The sequence below is a fragment of the Aspergillus fijiensis genome (assembly GCF_003184825.1).
Source record: "Aspergillus fijiensis CBS 313.89 unplaced genomic scaffold BO72scaffold_2, whole genome shotgun sequence".
NCBI classification, from domain to species: domain Eukaryota; kingdom Fungi; phylum Ascomycota; class Eurotiomycetes; order Eurotiales; family Aspergillaceae; genus Aspergillus; species Aspergillus fijiensis.
This window is the reverse complement of record NW_024468978.1, coordinates 829,129-849,968: the sequence shown is the minus strand read 5'-3', so window position 1 is coordinate 849,968 and position 20,840 is coordinate 829,129. Positions and strand designations below refer to the sequence as shown.

Below are 20,840 nucleotides of genomic sequence, written 5' to 3'. Positions count from 1 at the left end.
ATAAACTATTTTATATTTATTAGAAAAGATCTTTATATATTTATTTATATTAATAATATTCTACTTTTAGTATTAGATATTTTTATAATTAATATTTTTAAAAATCTGCTAAAAAATCTTATTAAATTTACTAATAATAGTTTTTATTTTTATTTTTTTAGTATTAATATTATATAAACTAATAATAATATATATTTTTTATAAAAGTTATATATTAAAAACTGTTTAAAATATTTTAATATATTAATATATAAAGTCTTTTTTATATTTTTTAATTATAAAAATTCTTTATTTAAATATATAGAAACTGTCTAGTCGGATAATATTAAATTATACTAGAAATATAATAATATTCTAATATAGATTATATTTAATATATATTCTAATATTATATATATAATTAGTAAGTTATTATTTTTTATAATAAATTCTAATAAATTATATATTTAAACTATAAATCTTATTTAATACTATCTTACAGACTTATTATATTATTATTTTTTTTATAAATATAAAAATTCTAATTTTATTAGCTACTATAATACCAACTAAACTAATTTTTATATTTTTAATATTATATTAATTTCTGACTATATCTTTCAGCTTGCTAACAGGCCTGTTTTTTAAAATTTAAAAAAATAAATTACTATTATATGATTTTTTACTAAAAATAAGTATATTACTTAAGCTGTTATAATCTAAGAATTTTTTTAACTTTAATTTTTATTTACTAAGTTAGATATCTAATATTTTAAGATTATATTTATATTAATAACTAAATCTACTATAATTTATATTAACAACTAATCTGCTATTATTTTAGCTAAAAATTCTAAATTCTATATAAAAACTAAATATATATCTATTAAATAGTACTTTATATGGTATAAAATATATATTAAAAATATTAAGTTTGTCTATATTAATATAATAAACTAAGCAGCTGACAGTTTTATAAAATCTTTTAAATATCTTACTTATTCTTACTTTACTAAATAATTTAGTATAGTAAATCTTATCTAATATTTCTATATTTATACTTTATTTATTTTCTGTTTCGGAAATATAAGTAGTCTTATATCTTTTTTTTTATATATAACTTAATAGCGACCTTCTTGTTTATAGAAAATATAACAGATATCTAGAGTTATATAATCTCGGATCTTACTACCTCTTAGAGGACCAGCCACATAGCTGTAGACACCTTAATTAATATACACACGTTTCCTCTCATAGTTTAGATGTTCGGGAAAGCGAATTATAAGACAGGATAAGGGCTCAATAATATAGATAATTTATAAAGTAAATATAAAAATAAATAGTAGAATATAAAAGTACAATCGAAAGAAGACCTTAAGATGCGGAAATAGAAGAAAAGAAAAATTAATACAGAGAAACTGGTTATTAAAAGTAATAAATATAGAAAAGATATATAAATATAAATATTATATATCCTAGAAATAAAAAGACTCTGGATTATTTATAATATCAAGATATGCTATTAGATATTATAATACCAATCAATAAAATAATAATATAATAAGATTAACTATATTAAGATTATTGGAAAAGAAGAAAGTCTTTGGGAAGTTAAGGTGATCGAAGAATGCCCGAAGACGGAGGCTAACAGCAGAATATCGACGAGGCCGAAATCCACCATATTAAAATCTTTCTATATTATATAGTTATTTTCTTAATAGATACAGCCGGTTAGTTTAAATTACTTCTATAACTATAAATAATTCTAAATCTTATAAAAATATTTTTATTTAATTCTTTTTATTTATATATTAATATATAATATAAAATTACTGATAACACTAAATCTTAGTATAATAATAGGATTAATAAATTAATTATAGAATTTTTCTGTATATATAATAGTAATAAAAGTATTCTAAATAATATAAATAAATATAAAATATTAATATAATACTTAATATAAAAATATAATATTTAAAAAAAAAGAATCTAATAAAGCTTTGCCTTTACTAAAACTATAAGATTTTAGCAGTTTTAAAAAAAATTTAATAATATATTTACAGAATCTTTTAAAGTTCTAAAAAAAATTAATATTAGTATGTTTTATTAAACTATTTTTAGATTTAAAAAATTATTTAGTTATTAGTATTATATACCTAGAATTATATACTAGAAAGTTAAAAAATATTTTAAAAAATAATCTTTTTAACTACCGACTATTTAAATTTGATTTAGTTACTAGAAACTTATATAAAATCAAGACTTTATTTAATTAATATTTTTAAAATAATAATTTTAAGTACTTAGTAAAGTAGCTCGGATATATGAATAAATATAATATCTAATATAAAAAATAAAACCTATAAAAAATAAAAAAATTAAGTTAAAAATATAACTAATAATATTTTTAACTAACTAGTAGTCTAAATCTAGAAAAACTAATATATATAACTTGTATTCTAGAATATAGTTATAATTATTTAAGACAACAGTAATTATTTACTTTGCTTTTATTACTATCTAAGGTGATAGTAATTATTTACTTTGTTTTTACCACAATATATAATACTTAACTATTTTTCTTTATACTATATTGTCTTTCTTTTCTTACTTTAACTCTTATACAAACTATTTTTCAACCAAAAATCTTTCTTTTTTCTTTTAAAGAATCTGTCCCTTTTCTTTTACCGGAAATCTTTATTTTTTTTTAAAAAAAACTTATTTCTTTTCTTTTATTAAATCTTTATATCATCGTCTGAGCTTAGTAAATTTACAAAAGATTATAATTACTAATATATTTAGATCCTCCGAGCAAAAAAAAAATTTAAAGAAAATAAAAAGAAATTAGAAGAAAACTTATTTAAAAGATTAAAAGAATTTTTATAAAATAAGATTTTACTATTTTGCTTTATAAAAAAATATGAAATCTTATTTTTTCTAATTTTTTTATAACAAAATACTACTATTTTAATAAAAAACTTAACTTAAAGCCGGAATAGTAATAAAAATATTAAAAAATTAAAAAAACTAATATTATCTTAGATATAAAAACAATCTAATTTAAGAATTTTTTTTATAAACTTTCTAAATTCTGCTTTAAAATAATATCTGATTCTGAATTAGACTTCGGCTCTTTTTATTTTTATTTATAATTAAACAGTCTAAATATTAAATCTAGTTATAATTTTTTTAATATAATAAATCTTTTAAATATAAAAAAGAACTAGCTTCTAAAAATATTACCTCCGAAGCTAATATCTCTAAAACTAATAAAATATTTAAATAAAAAAATAATAAGAAAGTCTTAGATTATCAAGATATTAATCTAATCCCAGATATTAAATTTTAATATTCTAACTATAATATTAATAAAAGAACTTTAATTATTTAATTTATTAATTATATAATATTAATAGATCTGTTTTTTTAAAATTTTTAATTATTTTTAATAAGATCTATTTATATCGAGTCTAAACTACTAAAATTTAAAATTAAATAAATATAAAATACCAGCTATATCTATAAATATAAAATAATGTTTAATAACTTAATTATTTATATTTCTTACTAGTTATAAATTTATTTAAATATTTATTAGATTATTAATTAATATAAAAAGAATATTTCTAAAATCTATTTTAATTCTTTTAATATATTACCCGAGTTTAGATTAAAGTATAAATTAAAAAAAGTTTTTAAGCTGTTTTTAATATAAATTAATAAAACTAAATAAGTAGTAAAAACTTTAATAAAATTATAATTTACTAATAATAAGATATTATTAATTAGAAAATTAAAAAATTTTTATATAATATTTGATTTACCAGACAATCAATTTTAGAAACTTAAAAATAATATATTAGATTAAAAAAATAATATATAATAGATTAGTTATAAAAAACTATTTAATTAAATATATTTATATAATTAATTAAATAAAATTTAAGATTAGATTAAAATAAAAAATTATATTATTTCTACTATAAAATCTTTTTCTTAATATATTAAGAGAATAAAAAAGTTTCTTAATATTTTTTTAAAAAAAGTTTAGATAAATAAAAAAATAAAAAATAGAATAAAAAAATAATAATATTCTAACTTAAATAATAATAACCAAAAATTTATATATTTTTCATCTAATAAAAAAATAAAACTTTTATTATATTAATATTTCTTAATAATAATAATTTTAACAAGCCGAAGTTCTATAATTAGATAATTAATTAATATCTTATTTAAAAAAAACCTACAGTTAAAATAATAGTTAATAATTTTATAAAAGTTTTTAATTTAAGTCTTTTATTAAATATAAAAAATATTTCTATATTTAAAGATTTTTTAAAAAATAAATATTATATAACTTAATTTATTAATAATTATATATAAACCCTTATATATTAGTACTTAAAATTTTTTTTAAATATTAAAAAACTATTTAATATAATATTCTTATTCTATTATCAACGCCTGCTGTATAATATAGAAAAATAGTTTCTAAATAAAAATAAAAAAATTATTATTTTTATATTAAAACTATTTATATAATAGTTTTTTGATAAGACAATTTGCAAAAAAATAAATAAATATTTATTAAATTAATATTTTTTTATAAATTTAACTTTTTTATTAGTTTAATATATTAATTATTTCTACTTTTATTTTAATATATTAATTACTTCTATAAATCTGATCTTCCGGTCCATGTATTTTATTCGGTATTTATATTTAGTATATAGACTTGTTTTTTCTTTATATTTTAATCTATTTTTGATAATATTAATTTCTGCTTTATCTTTTAATCCGTTTCTCGCAACGTCGATTTCTGTATTTCTTATTTTTATTATTATTTTTGTTTTAGTAATATATTCTTATCGTAATATACTCTTACTTTTTTATAAAACGAAATATTATATTCAACTTCTCAAGAAATAATATTTTTCTAGACTGGTAGAGTAATGCCCTCTCTTACTGTCTTCGGACTGGTAATATTATATAAACAGTCAAGCTAGTAAACCTTAGGAAAATTAGTAATTAGTTATCTATTCTTTCTTTCTGGAGGGCTCGAAGCCAACAATATTTAGATATAAAACTTTTTTCCAAAACAGCTAATAATATAAGTCTTATAGAAAATAGATATAATATATTAATTAATATTAATTTTTATTTTTTCTTAGATCTAATTAGTAAAATAGTAAAGATTAAAGCAGTTATTTCTAAACTTATTAAAATTAACTAAATATTTAGAAAGAAAGATAAAAATAGAAGATTTAAAATTAATTAATATAATTATTTCTATTAAAGCAGCTGTAGTATTCTTAATAATAAATATAAATTTTAAAATTTATGTTAAAATATTTATTATAAGAATAATAATCTAAATAGCTTTAGTATATTTAGTTTAAATTTAGTCTTTTTTTTAAAAATAATTTTTTAGATAATATTTATTTTTAGAAGATAGCAGTTTAGATTAGTTTTTTTTAAATCTATTCTACTTAATAGATAAACAATATATTTTTTATAATAATAATATATTAAATATTGGTAAATACAGTTTTAATATTTATAATATAGTAATATAACTTATTATAATAATTATACTATTTTTTAGAATATTTATTAATATATTAAATAAATTCTTCTAGATTATTTAATATAACTAGAGATTACGGGATTACTAATATTTTATTAAAACTATTATTTTTAAAAATAAAAACTATATAGTATTAAAAAACAGACTAATATTTAGTTTTTAGTTTAATTAAATAATAAAAATAACAGCTCTAGCTAAATAATTTTTACAACTAGTTTTCTAAATTTTTTACTAGCTACTAGATTAGACTATTTTTAGATTTATAGATAAAATATAGCTTAAAAAACTATAAATAGAATTAGAAATAAATAAATAGTTAAGAAAATTATATATTATATATAGAATAATTAGAAAAAACAGTCAGATTATTAGAATCAAATAGATTAAACAGATTAAATAGATTAAACGGATTAAACAGGTAGAATAGATAGAATAGGTATATTAGATCTGCACTGTGACATATTGCTACTTCTACTAAGGCCACCAATATAGCTGATATTAATCATTTTTAATATATTTTTAAATTTATGTATTAGTATACTATTTTTTAAAAATTTATATATAAACTAAAAATAGTATATATACTATTATAATAGCTGCTGTAATAAGAGTAGTGCGGTAGATTAGCTGCAGTAAGATTAGCCGGACTGTTTAGCTTACTTAAACTTATTTAAATTTTTTAAAATAGTAACTGTAATTTAGACAGTAAAAGATCTGTATTCGCAGTTTTATATGATCTTATATATAAAAATAAATATATACTTAATTAGAAATAGTTTAACATTCGGACATTCTACTTTTTTGGGCCTTAGCCAGGTAACTCGTGGACACCAACAAGATGTCTTTAGCGGGTTTCTTCAAAATATAAGTCTGTTTTTAGAAAAAAAATTGAGATGAAAAATAGCAATATTCAAGTTTATGTGGTATGTTCTTGCTTTTTGATCCGCGCTAAGTGGGGTCGGTCCATCTGAATATTTCGAAATGTTCAGATGATCTGTAGATACAAAGGAACTAGCTGACTAATGAAATCAAATACTAAGCCACTTTTTCCTGTGGCCTGAGGTCAGTGTACCTAATCAACCCCTTCTGATAGAATTTGAATTTCCTGGATCAATGCTCACTTGACCAGTCTTAAATAGGTCTTTCTATTATTTATTATCGGGGTCCCGTGTTTTCAGCACCTGGACGCCGTACATATTGGTGGATGTACCATGGCACTGTAAGTAATATGGCAGGTTAGGCTGAGCCTGCATTTGATTAACTACCGAACAATTTGGCCTTGATTGTCAAATATCACGGAGAAGGATGTGTATCTGACCCTGACAGGCCAATGATGTAGAGCTTTCTTATTTACCAAATTTCGATCAAACCAGGGTTCAGTACTGACATCAAAAACCTCATCCACCAATGGAAGGATAAAGCATTATGAAACCATCTACTCTCCATGAACGACGGCATACGTGTGAAAGACTGTTAAAAAACATGCGTACTTACGATATGCAGGAGAGGGGTGACAGGATAGAGGAGAAAAGGGGACGCGTAGCCCTTGTCCGTGATATGGGAAGATCAGCGCCTTCAAACTATAGAAAGCGCACCTTCCAAAAGCGGCCACAGTATTGAGACCATAGTACTGTGATGAAAGCAGTCTTGTCATAACAAGAAATATGTGAGACAACCACAGTGATTACAGTAGTATTCAAAGAGTACCGATGACATGTCCAGTCCATTAAAGATAAAGAGATAGATCACTATTGCACTAGAATATTTCAGCACTAAAGCCTACTAGTATTTGCACTGAACCTCTTTGCCCAGGGCTGTGCTCATGACGAAAATGCTCGCGAACAAGCGATTATAGTCAGGCTTACGTGAAATTGATAAGAGTATACTTCAGAAAGCAGGCAATACTTGCAAGGATTGAATAACTGGATATCGGTGGTGGCAGTGGGGTATGTAAAGCCAAAATGTTAGCCCGTTAACTGAAGCTCGCTGGAATGATGAAGATCGAGGTTGTCGTTATTGATGCACTGTTGAGACTACAATTTTTGAACTCATTTTTGTCATGATTGAAATAGTCACAGGATTAACTTCAGATGACAGAGGGAAACAGCATCTATGATCGGCGAGTATCAAAAATTTAAACGCTTTCAAGAACCGTTTCCTTGAACTCCCTCTCAACCTTGTGACCCTTGTCATCGGTCGTAGACTCTCCGTGCAGGTTAAGCAGCGCACCGAGGTCGAACTTGGGGGACTTGAGAAGCTTGACCTTGCGGATGTGGACCTAGTATATGGTTAGTGGTCTGACAATATTAGATATCCGTGTCGCTAGACTAACGTTCTGCAGAGGATAGATGCCCTGGGTAGACTTCTCAATCTCACGGCCGATAACCTCGGGAATTAGCTTGGTGGTGAGCTGGGCGAGAGAGCAGCTGGCAGCTTCGCGCTGAATGATCTCGGTCATCTTCTTGCGGATAGCACGGATCTGGGAGGAGCGAGCGTATGTGGTCTTCTTGATCTGGTTGGGGCGTCTCTTGGTGAAGGCAATGGCGAAGAGACGAAGGAGATAGTCGTCGGTGGTCTTAACGGTGACATTGGCCTCGATCAAAGACTGCCACTTGCGTACCAGGGAACGGAGCTTGTCGGTGGTGAAATCCAATCCGTGGAAGTTGGTCAAGCAGTTCTTTCCCTGGATTTCGTCGACACGGAGCTTGACCTTGCGGAAGGCGTGATCCTCATCGTTCTGCAGGTCGGCAAGGGAGACCTCGACGATCCGGCCCTTCAAAGAGTCGTTGGCGTTCTTCAGACCGCTGGTGCGGTTGACCAGAGTCTTTCCAACACTTTATAAAAGCTTGTTAGCGTCATTGTCGTATACCCGGGGCCACGAGGTAAATGTTGCACGAGATAATGTCATAAACGGAACGTTGGGGTCGCAGCATACTCTCTGACTTGGAAAGTTGAAGGAGCCTAATTGCGATCAGTCGAAGCCAGAGCGCTACTATTGAATGCAAAATAACTATACCTTCAAGGAGTACTCGTCCTTTCTGGAGAAGGGATCAACGGTTCTCTTCTTGATGCCCTTCTTGCCCTTCGACAAGCGCTTGTTCCTACCAAGCAATCAGTTACTGAACGTTCAGATTGTAGTCTGATTTTCGGTAGGTTGAGAGGGGATGTATAATTTCGCATACTTTCCGACGGCCATTATTGCGACTCAGGTCTATCCCGCAACAGTTGAAGACAGACTGAAATATCACACCAAGCGCACTGGTGGAGGGAGTCGATTCGATTGTCGCTGGCTTGCTGCTCAATCGCGGAAAAGTGTAGAAATCCAAATCCCACAGAAAAGTCAGCTAAGCGAGCCGTCGGCCCTACCACCAAATTACATAATATGCTTCCCCACAAATATACTGTCTTGAGGCATTCTGATTGGCTCCCATCGGTCAAGCACGCGTGACTCTGAATCCATTTTCCATAGATCTACTCCGTATAATAACTTGTTATTGGGATAGTTTGATACAGCATATAGTCTGTTGCAAAGTTCTGTCTATGTCACTATCTGCAAATGCAGGCTCTAGGCTCTTCTCTTCAAATCCGGTATATCTATCAAGATCGGCAAACCAGACAGGATACTCCGTACAATCTTCAGTATTCCCTGTCTCCTATGGCCATGTCTAAAGATTTATCCAAATCGAATGCCAATTGTGTGGGGCTATACAGAATATGCAGAGTTCTCGGTGTAAGCAGCATGACTGTGACTTGCTGTTAGGGTGTACAGTATGGACGTGCGAAGTTACCCTTTGTAATATTCTAAGACTTTACCTGATATTCGCATTTCCCGCGAAGAGAAATACTACTTAAGTGCCTGGAAATACAGTATGCGGATTGGCAACTCCCCACCGCTTTAGTTACATGATATTATATGTAACGCAAGGAAGATTTATCGATCAATGTGTACAAAGTACTCGGTACACAAAGTACTCGGTACTCCGTACTTTCTTCCTTGCTAGTTGCATGTGTATTTCCAACTTTACGGAAAATTTACATATGGGCAAGTGGTCCGGGTGCTGACATCAGATTACCGACGGCCCGTGACCATGAACTCAACAGGATCAGAGTGTTCATACTTTCTGGCCTCGCACCATCATAGATCACAAAAGTTTGAATCATGGTATGTTATCTGACTTCTTGGTGATAATGGCGATAATTCTAATGCTCGGTTTGCAATTTAGGGTAAGCGAAAGAAGTCGAGCAGGCAGCCCCAACAAACACGAAAGGTGATTGATGCGCTGGGTACCTATAACTCTCACTGTTTATTGACTCGCGACAGAAAGAACCATTGCCCACCACATTTGCATGTCTGTTTTGCAACCACGAGAACTCGATCATAGTAAAACTGGACAAGAAGCTTGGTCTGGGAAACCTCACTTGCAAAGTGTGCGGGCAACGATTTCAGACAGGAATCAATTGTGAGTCCGCCTTCCCCGGATCATGTTCGAGGATGTCGGCCTGCTCATCTCACGCTCTAGACCTCTCTGCCGCCGTTGACGTGTACTCGGACTGGGTGGATGCTTGTGATGCGGTTGCCAAAGACACTGCCCATAGATACGAAGAAAGTGATGCCCGCGTCGGACACTCAAATGACTTCAGTGCTTCACCTAGTGCTCGAAACCTGAATACCGAAGATGTGGATCCTGGTGAAGAATATGCTGATGATTACTAACGTGCCTGCGACAATTGGCGGGGAGTAAGAACCAGATCTCCCTTGCTCTGGTTTAAAGACTCCATTAATGCCTACATACCGCTATATTGAGTGTAATAAAAGTAATGTCATTTAAAGAAGATCCCGTCATGACCACCCCCATGCACCTGACAACCTCTTACAAGTACCAATGTCGATCTAGAGTGTATAGTATCTATCACCGAAGTCACCCAGCCCCGGGATGATATATCTAGCGGTGGCGGTCAGCCGGTCCCACCTTTTATACTGTGGACAATGCGCGGCACTTACTTTTTCTCATCCAAACCCTGATCTATAAATGCAGTCACTACCCTGAGCTTGGGAAATCGTTCTGCGAAATCCGCGACTCCTGATGGACTTGCAATAAGATTGAGAAAGAGTATGCGATCTTCCGGAACACCTTTTGCCTTGAGAACTTCGACCGCAAGCGTTGCAGAGCCGCCTAGGAACAATTAGGTCGAGCCAGCCATGTCGGTGTGTCGCGACTTACCGGTTGCGAACATTGGATCTAGAAGGAGTACCCATCGATTGCGGATATCAGTTGGAAGCTTCTCGTAGAAAAGCTTTGGTTTGCAGGTCTCCTCATCCCTTTGGATCAGGATTTTGCCGATACGCACAGATCGGCAGCAGTCCCTTAAGCCTTGCTCCATGGCTTCCCCTGCCCTCATTATCGAAACGCCGCATATTTTGCCTTCAAATCTAACTCCGAGGTAAACCCTGCCTACTGGTGTGGTAACTGATTGCTCGACCACTGGTAAATGGTTGAGACCTTCCTCGACTAGGAGGCGAATGATTCTATTAGAATAGAATATGAAGTCGGCGCGACAAGTTTGTTTGTCTCTGATCATGCTGTCTAGAGGATTAGCCCATCATAGTCCAGGACGGAGGCGATGCTCCAAAGGAAAATTTGTATGTTTAGGCCATTTCTTACGTGAGAAGAGCAATCAATTGAGGGGTCTGTGGAAGGACATGGACATTCTCGTAGGATATATCCTTGGAGACTGTTGCTGTAGGCTTTTCGTCCTCTGGTCTGTAGAACGGTCCAACACCTTGTGCGGGAGAGGGTAGAGGTTCGAAATTGTTCTTATGATCCATGATTCAAGGCTTGCCTATGATGATTTTGGAATAAAGGCAGAGAGGATGAAGGCGGGCAGGAGGGGGGAGGGGCAATGAGGAACTGGTTCTAATGTCCGTGCTCCGGACTATTTGCTGAAGTCGCAGTCAGACAGCAGAGCCATATTCTACTAAGACTAGTTTCATTACTCTGTGTGAAAACCTAATGTCTTTCTCTATGACAAAATAAATCTTGAGAGCAAATAATATTAGATGCGTCATTTATGTCTATCATAGCTAAATTATCCAGGTGATAATTATCTACTCGAGTAAGAAAGGGAACTGCTACATCCACACGGGCTTTGTATAAGGGCCCTGCTGACTCTTCCAATCTTCGCAAGTATCTGTAAAGAAAAACAATCGGAAGCCTTGGGCGCCAGTTATAATCTAGTATAAAGGCAGTAGGGAGCCGTGTTCCAAAAGTTATTGAACTGCGCTAATCATCTTGGCAGTAATCAATATATCGGCTTGTTAACAATCCAGACCCTGTGGCAACCAGCGGAACCACCCCTACGCTTGTTTTATCGTAGTAACAACTGTAGAAAACAAATGTATATATCAAATTATTCTAATAAATATTTTTTAAGACTGTATTTATCTATAAAATCTTATATACCGTCCGGAAATATTAATTTTTCGGATTTTGCATTTAAAAATTGATAACTTAATTGTTTTTGATATTTTTTAGATATTTTTAAAGATTTAGAAATCTAACTTTTTCGCATATTTTTAACTCCATTTTTAGATTTCTTGGGCCTGTTTTAGGAAAGTTATTTCGAAAAAAAAATATTTTTTAGTAAAATTTAAATATCAGTTTATTTGTTTATTCTTTTACTTTAAAAAAGATATACTGTAATTAAACTAGTTTTGTATAAAAAATATGATTAAATAATACCTCCTGCTACAGCAGCTTATATTTATTATAATAACAGCCTACTCTTAGATTAATACTAATTTTCCGGGCTTTTAATCCAGGTATCTATATTACTATATTATTTACTTCTTTTTTTATATAATATATTATTCTAGAATTTTTTCAAAAAAAACGATTTTTTCAAAATTAGATTTAAAATTAAAAAAAGATTATTTTTAATTATTATTTTATTTTTTATAAATATCTACTACAATTTTTAATTTTTGATAATTATAATCATAATATGATATTTATAAATAATTATACTAAACTTATGAATACTTGATAATGTAATAAAAAATCTAAATTAATAATTATAGGAAATTAAGAAAATTAAAAATTAAATAGCTATAGATTTTAAAATGGTTTATAAATATTAAAAAAAGTTTTATAGTTAAAATATAAAACCATTATATTTATAATAAAATAATACGTCTGATTATTTATTAAAAATCTACTATAAAAAAGATTATATAAGAAATTAGACTATTATTATAATTTATTTTATATAATAGAAAAAATAAATTGATATAAATAATTCAATATATAAAAAAAATTGTATTATTTATAAAGACAAGAATATAGAAAGCTATTATAAATAGTAATATAATGAATAATAAATACTAATATTATAGATAATATTTTAGATAAAAATAATAATTATTATTAATAAATAAATTAATAACAGCTATAATTATCTACTTTAATAAAAAGTATATTATTCTTAATATAATAAAGTAGATAAAATATTTAGAATATATAAAAATAAAATATATAAATATTATGAAAAATATTGATATAAAATAAAAAACTAATAAATAAATAAATAGTTAAAAGGCTAATGAATATAAAGTTTATAATAAAAACATAACATAATAAATAATTAGAAGTTGATTATACTAAAATTAAAAAATATCAAATTAATTAATTTATTTTTAAGAATTATAAACTAAATAAAAAAATTTAAAATTATATTTATATATTTATTAATTATATTTTAACCTATATTTAAGCCAGTAAATAAGATATTTAATATATACAAATTTTTAGTGATATTAATATATACATTTATTAGGAATTTATTTAATTTTTTATTTATTAACAGTTTTATTAACTGTAGAAAGTTTTTAAAATTATTAACTAAAAAAATTAATAAATAGATTATTTTTATTTTTAGAATTTTTATTTTATTTTTAAAAGCCAGTTTTAATTATATAATAAATATAATTAAATATATATAATATATTTTCGGTAGCTTAAAATCATAAAATAAATAATTAATATATTTTAAAACATAAAAAGAATTTAATTATTAATATTCAAATCTTTTTAGAATATTTTCTAAAGCAGAAAGATTATAATTTTTGTATAACTAAAATTATATTTTATTAGTAATATTTAAAGAATATAAATATATATATAATTATACTAACTTCTTATGTATATAATATTATATTTCATAATATTTTGTATATCAAAATAAAAAAATATAAAACTTTATTTTTATTATTATTGTAGTTAACTAAATATTTTGAATAGACATTATAATTTATAAAGCTTAATACTATAAATAAAATAATAAAATATTAATTAAATAAATATATAAATAAAATTATTAAAAAATATACTAAAAAAAGCTATAATAATTATAAAAGAGTTTTGGTAATAATATCTCTAAATATAATTTTAAATATTGAAATAATTTATTTAATATTTTTATTAATCTAAAAATGATATATAATATTAAAAAATAATCATAATAATAGAGTAAAATATAAACTATAAAATAGATTAATTATAAATCAATTATTATAATTACTAATAAAAAGATACAAAATTTTTTAATTATATAATTATAAATATGTAATAATATTTTTATTTCAAATTGGAATTTTTTATTTTATATTTTTAAAAATATCTTTTATTTTTTAATAAATTTATTTATTAAAATAAATATTTAGTTACAGTTTTTATTTATAAGAAATAGATTTATAATAAAATTAGGTATACTAATATAAAAGTAAATATATTAAAATATTATAAATTGAAGTTTACTATATAGTTTATATATAAAACTCTTATATAATAAATATATTAAATGAGAAATAAAATATTAAGAAAATATTTAGTATTTTTAATAAGATGTAAGATTTATAAAAATATTAAAATATTTTATTAAAATTAGTATAATACTAGTTATTACATATTATAATAGAAATATCTTAAAATAATAAATAAAAAAATGAAATTAGAATTTATTTATCATAATATTTATTTTATTATTTATTTGCTAAATAATATATTTAAATATATAAAATAATCTATTATTTTCAATATATAGTAAGACAGCTGGATTTTTTAATTCGGTATTATTATATAAAATATTATAGCTACACAGCTACACGTGAAGATGTTAAAACCTTAAGATCTTAATATTTATTTATAAATTATTTAATTAATATATGTGTCTGATATATATAAATACAGAAATATAAAAATATAAAGATATAAGAAAAAAGCTATAGAATATAGAGCTATAAAATAAAAAAATAAAAAAATATAAAAAAATATAAAAATATTAATAAATAGTCTTTTTTATATTGTTACTGATTTTAGTAGCTTAGAATATTAATTCGTCTGAATAATAGTTTTTATTACTATTACTACTAGTAATTTTTAGTATTATTTCTAATATTCTATATAAACTAATATTTTTTTAATTTTATATAATTTTAAAATATTTTAATTAAATTTTTTATTAAATTTTAGTATTTTAATATTATAGATATGTAATTATTTTTTAAATTTTTTTTTAAAATTTTTTCGCGGATTTATATTATTAGTTTGTTTATTTTATATATTAAATTTCGACAGTAAATATTTTTATTTTGATAATCTGAATAATAATTTATATTTCATGATAAACCAATCTATATTTCTAATAGTTAAATTATTTAGAATTATTATAAGTTTAAAGTCTATATAAAAAATTATAATTTATAAAAAATAAAATAATTTTAATAATATTAGAATAGATTATATTTAAAGTAAATTTAGCTAGAAAAAACTATTAGCTTTATAAATAATTTATATAATTATAAAAATATTATTTAAATATTATATTGATTTTTTCGGTTTAATTATTAGTCTTAGAATAGTATACTATAAAAAACTTACTAATAATATCTAATTATTATATTAGATATTTTTAAAATTTAGAAATAAACTAAGATTTTTTATTTAAAAAAAATAAATTAAAATAGATTATATAATTTTTATTGAAATATATATAATCACAAGAGCAGCAGTATTAATAATAAGATTATATAATATTAAATATTTTATTTTTATTAAATAATTAATAATTATTAAAATAATATTATAATTTTAGATTTTAAATAAATATATAATAAAATTTATAAATATATTTTATTATACTTATCTAAATATTAATAAAAATTTTAAAATTTTTTATTTTATCTTTTTAAATAGGATTATTCTTTAATAAATATAATAATTTTTTATATATTATTTTACATATTAATAGATATTAGACTAGTAGTATTTTTAAATAGCTTATAAATATAAACTTTTTTAAAATTTTTAAAAATAGATTTATTACAGACTAGCTATATTAGCTCAGTCTTAATTTATTTATCTAATATTTATAATTAAATTTCATAAAATAAGAAGCTTTTTTTTATATAATATTAATAATATATTTAAATAATAGTTTTTATTAATAACTAGAGCTTTTAATATTTTTCTATTTTATTTATCTTTTTTATAGACTATATAAAAAACTTTTTATATTTTAAATAAAAATTATAAATTTTATTTATTTCTAAAAATAATATTTTTTAAATATATATAATAAATACTAGTTTTACATTAAATATATTCTTAATATTTTTTAGAATTATTTTTTTTATTATTTTTACTTTCTAGCAGGGTTGGAAAAAGTATTATTAAATAAATAAAATTAATATTTTCTTATTTTAAACCTATTTAGCTTTAATATCATAGATATTTATTTTTTTTAAAAAAAATCATCTAATCCTCTGATTAGATTATTAAATTTAATATTATATTTTCTAGATGTATAAATAATTTTAAAATTAAAGTATAATAAAATTTTAGATTATTAGATCTATCAACATTTTAACAGTTTAATAAATATAAAATATTTTAAATTATAATAATTAATAATAATTTAAATTAAAAACAAAATTTCTTCTAGCTTAAATTGTTATTTTTTAAAGTAATAAATAATAATAAGTAGTTTTTTATTATAAATCCTATAATTATATTCGGCGGATATATACTTTTTAAAAAAATATATAACTAAATATAAGATTTTGTTATTTTTATATTAAAATAGTATTTTTTAGATATAAGTAAAAATATTAATTTTTAAAATAATAGTATAAATTTAATTAAATAGTTATAAAACCGGTATTTTAATAAAAATATTTTAAAGTATATTAGATATTTTTTAATATTCTAAAATTTAAATAAATAGAATTTCTTTATTAGATATACCAGTAAAATAATTAGTTTTAAAAAATTATAAATAAACCAGCAGTAAAAATTATTAAAATCTAAAAAAACTTATATATCAGTTATATAAATTAGAATAAGCTATTCAGATATAATTTTAACCTTTTTAAATTTATATAAAATTTATTATAATTTATAATTAGATTTAAAAATTTGATTTACAATATAATAAACTTATATTTAAATAATTTAATATAAGGTCTTATTTTTTTTAACTTTTATAAAGTATATTAAATATATTTAGAATATTTCTGATAATTGTAGCTATAAATTAAAATATTATTTAATTAAATAATATAAAATATATTAAAATAGTTTTGTAAGATATTATTAATATATTATTAGAATATAGCAGAGGCTTCGGTAAGTTTAAATAATATTATAAATATTCTATATAATTCTATACAGATTTAAAATATAACAAGATATTTATAATTTTTTTAATTCTCATATTATTAAAAATACTAATAATATTGATTTTTATAAAATATTTTATTTTTTTTAAATTATTTAAAATTTCTTTATAAGTAGAAGCAGATATCTATTTTTTATAAATATAATATTTCAAATATAATAATTAATCTAAAATCCTAGGTTTTTTTAAATTTTTTCATATATAGTACTAAAAGGACAATTATTAAGATTTTTAAAAGCTATTTTTTTAAGACTTATAATTTATCTTGAGATATTTTATATAAACAATTAAATAGCAGGCTTTTTTCTTTTTCTAAAAGAATAATATAATTATATTCTTAGTATAGAAATAGCTTCTTTATTGATATCTCTGTGTCTTATGGCTCTATCTCTCTATCTCTGTATCCTATAGCTTTTTTTACGTCTTTATATCTTCTTTCTTATATCTCTATGTCTTTTTTCTTATGTTTCTATATTTTTATATCTTTATATTTATATATTTAGATACTTATATTAATTAATTAATTTATTAATAAATATTAAGATCTTTAGATCTTTATATTTTTATATATAGCTGTATAGCTATAAATTAGTAGTATATCTAATATAATCTTAGATTTTATTAAAATCATTTTTTTAGAATATTAAAAATTATTTTTTTAAATATTAATATTTTTTTTACCAAGCTTACGCCTTACTCTGATAATATAAAAACTAAGATTTTAATTATTTCTTTTTATTTTATTTTTTTATATTTATATATATTATATATATTATATTTATTTTTATATTTCTATTTTATAATATTATTATCTTTTTATACAGAAAGATATACATATAAAAATAGTAAAATATATAAAATTAGAATATTAAATTATAATATTTTATAATATTTTAAACAACTAATATATTTAACAGCTAGATAAAAATATACTATATTATATAATCTATATTATTAGAATTTTAAAATTATTTAAATTAGTAAATATAATTTTTTATTTATTAGACTAGAATATTAATTATTTAGTATTTAATAAGACTATTTAAAAATTTAAATATTTTATAAAATTTTTTTTATAGAAGTAGTATATATATTTTAACTAGTTGAATAACCGGTTTTTAGTATTAATCTAGATAATTTTCTTAAATATATAAAATTATAATCAACTAGTATTATATTATTAGAGCTTCTAAGAACTATAACTATAAATATTTTCATATTAAGATTTTAGATATTAGAAAACTTAATCTTTTCTTTTTTTATAGATTTTAATAAAAAATTTTAATAAGATACCGAGATATCTAATTTTATAAATATTAAGATAGATATTAGAAATATTTATATTATTTATATAAGTTTTATATATTTTTATTAAGTTTAAGTTTTTATATTTTTGTAAAGTTTTTTTTATTATTTAATTCTTAATTATAGTATTTTTTAGTTCTATAGTTTTTTTTCTGCAGCTTCTTCTTTTATAGTTTTTTTATATTTTTTTAACTATTTTTAAATAAAAAATATTTATAAAAAGTATACTATTTTTTTTAGTTTAATAAATATCTGTTTTTTATATAAACAGTCTGAAAAATAATAATCTAAAAAGATATTTATTTTTTTTTATTTTTTATTAGACTTTTTTATTTATTTTTTTTTATTTTTTTACTGCTTGATTTTTTTATATTTTTTAATCTAACTATATTGTATTAGCTTTTATAAAAATAAAGTTTTAAAATATTGATATAAAAGCTGCTAATATAAAAAATACCGATATAATTATTATTAAAATAAGATTAGAACTTTCTAAAATATAAAAAAATAATCTAATAAAAAATAAATAAGATAATATAGTTTAGTTTTAATTATAGTTTACTAATATTATAATAAAGCTAAAAAATATAAACTAATCTCTTTAAAACTTTAAATAAAAATATAATTAATATAATTAGAAAAAGTATATAAAATATAAAAAATAAAACTAATATAAAAATAAAAAAGATAAAAAAAAAGATAACTAGTATAATATATTTAGATTTTAAAGTCTAATAATATTAATTATTTTTTTAATATAAAGACAGACTAGTATTTTAAATAATAAAAATATATTATATATTTTAAAAATATTAATCTTTTTATTAACTATATTAAGAATATAATTTATATATATTAAGAACCTATAGTATAAGTAAGTATTACCGGCTATTTTTAAAATATAATTTTTAATTATTATCTTATATTTAGAAAATATAAAAAAGATATATATATATACATATTTTTAAAAAAATAAAATATTTAAAAATCTTTATATTAGATTTAAATTTTTAGTTATTTAAAAAAAGTAATATATTATCTAATAAATTTTTATTAGAATTTTCTTAAGATATTTTATTTATTTCTAAATTAAATTATTTAATTTAGATAAATATTTAAAAAGTATAAGCTATTATTTATTAATTAAAATAATTAAAATAATTAAAAAAACAGATTTAAATATTATAAACTAAATATAAAAATATTAACTTTTTAATAAAATTATAATAATATTATATTAGTTTAACTTTATCTTCTAAATAAAAAAAATTAAGTTTAAAAGAATTCTTATTTTTTTTGAGTTAATTTATAATAGAGAATGGAATAGATTTATAATTTATAATATATTTTTAAAAAAGCTTCTTAAAAATATTACGTAAAAAATCAAAAAGTTCTAGTTATAATTAGTTATTTAAATTCTATTTATCAGTAGAATTAATACTAATATATTAATAAAAAACCTTCAAAAAACTGCTGAAATACTAAAAAATCATAAGATTATTTTATTCAATAAATTTCTTTTATTTACAATATAGTTATTTTATAGTTTAAGATTATAAAACAGCTTAAAGAAGTTTATTAATAAGAAAATTAAAATCTAAAAAAGTTTTATTTTTATTTAAATATTTTAAAGTATTATTTTAAATCTAAATAAAATAAGAAATATATATTAATCTTTTTTTTAAGCTAGTATCGGAATTTAATTAATATATTCATAATTATATACTAAAATTACAGGATTTTTAAGAAAAAATAATATTTATTACTACTTATTATTAAAATATATTAAACTAAAAAAACAAGATTTAGAAAAACAAAAAAATTATTTAAATAAGACTTTTAAAAAATCTAAATTTTTATAATTAAATAATAAGTTTTCATTATTAATTTTTTTTTAAATAGAAAAAATTAAAAAGAAAAAATCTTTTATTATTATAAATATAGTAATAAATATTATTTAGTCAACCGGTGTTCTTATAAAAATAAAAATAAAATTAAACTAAAACTAATAAAAAAAGAATAATAGTTAAAAGTTTTTATATTTTTAATAAACTAGTTTAAAGTAGAAACTACTACTTACTTTAATATATCTATTTATTTTGAAAATATATTTAAAATCTATATAAATTTAGATTTCTGTACTAAAATTAATTTTATTAATTATTAATTTATTTAATAATTTTATTTAAATATAACTTATTTTATAGTTTTACTAGTTACTGTAATTAAT

General features: G+C 21.9%; 3 protein-coding genes across 3 annotated transcripts; 1 reads left to right on the top strand and 2 right to left on the bottom strand.

Moving 5' to 3' along the window:
• Positions 1-7,291: 7,291 nt before the first annotated feature.
• Positions 7,292-8,783, bottom strand: rps1 (40S ribosomal protein eS1). The gene is made up of 5 exons (XM_040943706.1): positions 8,755-8,783; positions 8,589-8,673; positions 8,508-8,533; positions 7,905-8,406; positions 7,292-7,850 (listed from the first exon to the last, which is right to left on the bottom strand). The coding sequence occupies exons 1-5, from the start codon at positions 8,766-8,768 to the stop codon at positions 7,707-7,709; spliced, it is 771 nt and encodes a 256-aa protein (XP_040806501.1). The 5' UTR covers positions 8,769-8,783; the 3' UTR covers positions 7,292-7,706.
• A 749-nt stretch (positions 8,784-9,532) lies between these two features.
• Positions 9,533-10,521, top strand: BO72DRAFT_94955 (transcription elongation factor 1 family protein). Its single transcript, XM_040950818.1, has 4 exons — positions 9,533-9,734; positions 9,796-9,840; positions 9,894-10,032; positions 10,093-10,521. The coding sequence occupies exons 1-4, from the start codon at positions 9,732-9,734 to the stop codon at positions 10,284-10,286; spliced, it is 381 nt and encodes a 126-aa protein (XP_040806500.1). The 5' UTR covers positions 9,533-9,731; the 3' UTR covers positions 10,287-10,521.
• BO72DRAFT_419756 (uracil phosphoribosyltransferase) lies at positions 10,315-11,553 on the bottom strand. The gene is made up of 4 exons (XM_040942674.1): positions 11,236-11,553; positions 10,795-11,153; positions 10,575-10,746; positions 10,315-10,515 (listed from the first exon to the last, which is right to left on the bottom strand). The coding sequence occupies exons 1-4, from the start codon at positions 11,397-11,399 to the stop codon at positions 10,464-10,466; spliced, it is 747 nt and encodes a 248-aa protein (XP_040806499.1). The 5' UTR covers positions 11,400-11,553; the 3' UTR covers positions 10,315-10,463.
• Positions 11,554-20,840: the final 9,287 nt, after the last annotated feature.

Coding starts and splice junctions, on each gene's coding strand:
- rps1 (XM_040943706.1), bottom strand. Junction 8,407..8,507: donor TCAACTTTCCAAGTCAGAGA/GTATGCTGCGAC, acceptor GCTTTTATAAAG/TGTTGGAAAGACTCTGGTCA. Junction 7,851..7,904: donor GCATCTATCCTCTGCAGAAC/GTTAGTCTAGCG, acceptor ACCATATACTAG/GTCCACATCCGCAAGGTCAA.
- BO72DRAFT_94955 (XM_040950818.1), top strand. Junction 9,841..9,893: donor AGCCCCAACAAACACGAAAG/GTGATTGATGCG, acceptor GACTCGCGACAG/AAAGAACCATTGCCCACCAC. Junction 10,033..10,092: donor ATTTCAGACAGGAATCAATT/GTGAGTCCGCCT, acceptor CTCACGCTCTAG/ACCTCTCTGCCGCCGTTGAC.
- BO72DRAFT_419756 (XM_040942674.1), bottom strand. CDS start 11,399: ATGGATCATAAGAACAATTTCGAACCTCTACCCTCTCCCGCACAAGGT. Junction 10,747..10,794: donor AGATCCAATGTTCGCAACCG/GTAAGTCGCGAC, acceptor AATTGTTCCTAG/GCGGCTCTGCAACGCTTGCG. Junction 10,516..10,574: donor CAGGGTTTGGATGAGAAAAA/GTAAGTGCCGCG, acceptor CGCCACCGCTAG/ATATATCATCCCGGGGCTGG.